Source organism: Ammodytes marinus (genome assembly GCF_949987685.1).
Source record: "Ammodytes marinus genome assembly, chromosome: 9".
NCBI classification, from domain to species: domain Eukaryota; kingdom Metazoa; phylum Chordata; class Actinopteri; order Uranoscopiformes; family Ammodytidae; genus Ammodytes; species Ammodytes marinus.
Genome location: NC_137213.1, coordinates 13,733,296 through 13,735,885, shown reverse-complemented (window position 1 = coordinate 13,735,885; position 2,590 = coordinate 13,733,296). Strand labels below are relative to the sequence as shown.

Sequence of the window (2,590 nt, the reverse complement as noted above, 5' to 3'; positions counted from 1 at the left end):
GACAGGGAGAGTAGGAGGGAGGGTAAGGGAGCAGAGGGAGGGAAGTAAGAGAGCAGTCTTTTGGATCTCTCATTAATTCAGTGTGGCCTTCTCTTTCAGTTTTTTTTTAAAGCCCGCCCACTGACCATTATCTGCCCAGGCCTTATATATGCAGCCTGCCGCTGTTATTGGTGAGTACACACACTTTACACAGCTCGAACCCACAGCCGGACAGCCACACTGCCACCACCATGATGGGAGAATTGAAGAGCAAGGCATTCTGGAGGGCCATTCTGGCCGAACTGGTTGGCATGACCCTTTTCATTTTCCTCAGCATCTCCACAGCTATTGGGAACAGTAACAACACCAACCCAGACCAGGAGGTGAAGGTCTCACTGGCCTTTGGACTGGCCATCGCCACACTGGCCCAGAGTTTAGGCCACATCAGCGGCGCCCACCTGAATCCTGCAGTTACCCTGGGGATGCTGGCTAGCTGCCAAATCAGCATGTTCAAGGCCGTCATGTATATTATAGCCCAGATGCTGGGTTCAGCCATGGCCAGTGGCATTGTGTTTGGAACACGTCCAAATACCACTGCTTCACTGGGACTCAACTCTGTAAGTAACACCCATTACTGTTGTTGACTGAACAAATGATACCTACCCTTCTAGGAAAATTGATGTGTTGCAATATGATGCAACAAATTATCTTAAGTGCGTTTGAAGTTTTAAGTTGAGCTTTGTGAGGTTGTAGCCACTTAATTTGGCACTGTTTGTATTGTTCTTTGGACATTCTGTCATGGCTTATCAATAAGAAGTGATGACACTTGATTAAAGCACTACTGCAAAATATCTGCAAATAAAAACGACAATGTCAACTTATCTGACATTTCTACTCTCCTTGCTGTTTTGTTAAATGTGGGGCTTTTCAGAATGCTACACATTTCTTGAATGAACTGCACTTTTCTTTAATTATCTACAATGTTTTACATCAGCTGTTTCCTAAGCCAAAAAGCTGGTGAGCGTAACGGCCATGATATCTACTCGCCGTGGATAAACTTTATCGGCCTATACACTGTTGTGCCAAAGCTAAATTACCCTGAAAAACAATGATCAGGTTTTCTTCAAGTGATAAATGAATAAGCAATGTGGCACTTTGGAGTCTCCGCCAAGGTGCTGTCAGACGTCCCCGGTGATGCCAACGGCGGCCAAATGGGAAGTGGTCTTGATGGGAAACAATCCATCTCACTGACACTGACTGACAAACTGTTTTTGTTGTTGTGTTTTTATGGATTCCTCTTAACTCTCGCAGCTCAACGGTGTCACTCCAAGCCAAGGCGTGGGCATAGAGCTCCTGGCAACCTTCCAGCTGGTGCTGTGTGTCATTGCAGTCACTGATAAAAGGCGGCGTGATGTCACCGGTTCAGCACCCTTGGCCATTGGCCTCTCCGTCTGCCTGGGACACTTGGCAGCTGTAAGTTTTGCACCCCACAACAACCATACATGCATGTCTATCTAGGATAAGGCCACGTTCAGCTGACCATGTAAACAAGCCCACAGACATGATGATACAGCTCTCTGAGTTGAAATCATTTGTAATATTTAAGCTGATATCCCTCACCCCTGCCAGACTCTATTTTAGCAGCAGACCATGTAAGCTGAAGATATCCTCTCATGTGCTCTCTTTTGCTGCCGTTTAACAGATCAGCTACACCGGCTGTGGCATCAATCCCGCTCGCTCCTTCGGTCCGGCTTTGATCCTGAATGATTTCACAAACCACTGGGTGAGTCAGAGTTATTTGCCCGTGCTTCACATTTTTTCTGCACACATATTACCCTATCGCCAAGTTTAAATAACAGACGGATGACGCCATTACAAGTGAATTCTCATTCTCGAGTTAATCAGTTATGGCTTTCCTATTGTTTTACAATGATCCCTGTTGAGATATTGACAAAAGTGACATTTTCCAAACTGGACTTTAATATTTGTGTAATTCCTGATGGTACAATGTGGGATAACAATGTTTTTTTACGAATGGCTTTCTGTTCACTGATGCCAAACCAGAGATTGATCCGAGTTTTTCTTTTGCAGGTGTACTGGGTGGGGCCGATGTGTGGCGGTGTAGCAGCAGCTCTCGTGTACGATTTCCTGCTGTCCCCCAAATCTGAAGATTTCCCCGACCGCATGAAGGTGCTGGTCAGCGGGCCAGTGGGTGACTATGACGTTAATGGAGGCAATGACACAACAAATGTGGAGATGTCGTCAAAATAGTCACTCCCCAACACTTAGTTGAATTGTAAATCTAGTCTACACTCCTGTATAAAAAAAAGCTCTTGAATTTAGTGTAGAATTTCAGTGTCTTTATGTTGTTATTTTTTTTGCTATTTTGAAATACCAATAAGGATTGTGCTAATGAGTCAATTTGTGTCTGTTTTATTTCACTCCTTTGTTGGACCCCCGCACACATATTTTTATCCGGACTGCCACTCAAGCATACAAGTTGAGGTTGCGGGGAATCTTGACAGAGCAGTGTGTTGGAATTTTTTCCCCCATATCAGTATTCTATGATGAGCCATTTTTTGTATACACTATGTGCCTGTTTCACTTTATT

General features: G+C 44.6%; 1 protein-coding gene across 1 annotated transcript; it reads left to right on the top strand.

Moving 5' to 3' along the window:
- Positions 1-224: 224 nt before the first annotated feature.
- LOC307254929 (aquaporin FA-CHIP-like) lies at positions 225-2,590 on the top strand. The gene is made up of 4 exons (XM_080033500.1): positions 225-596; positions 1,291-1,452; positions 1,682-1,762; positions 2,071-2,590. Exons 1-4 carry the CDS (start codon positions 231-233, stop codon positions 2,248-2,250), a joined length of 789 nt encoding a protein of 262 aa, XP_079889626.1. The 5' UTR covers positions 225-230; the 3' UTR covers positions 2,251-2,590.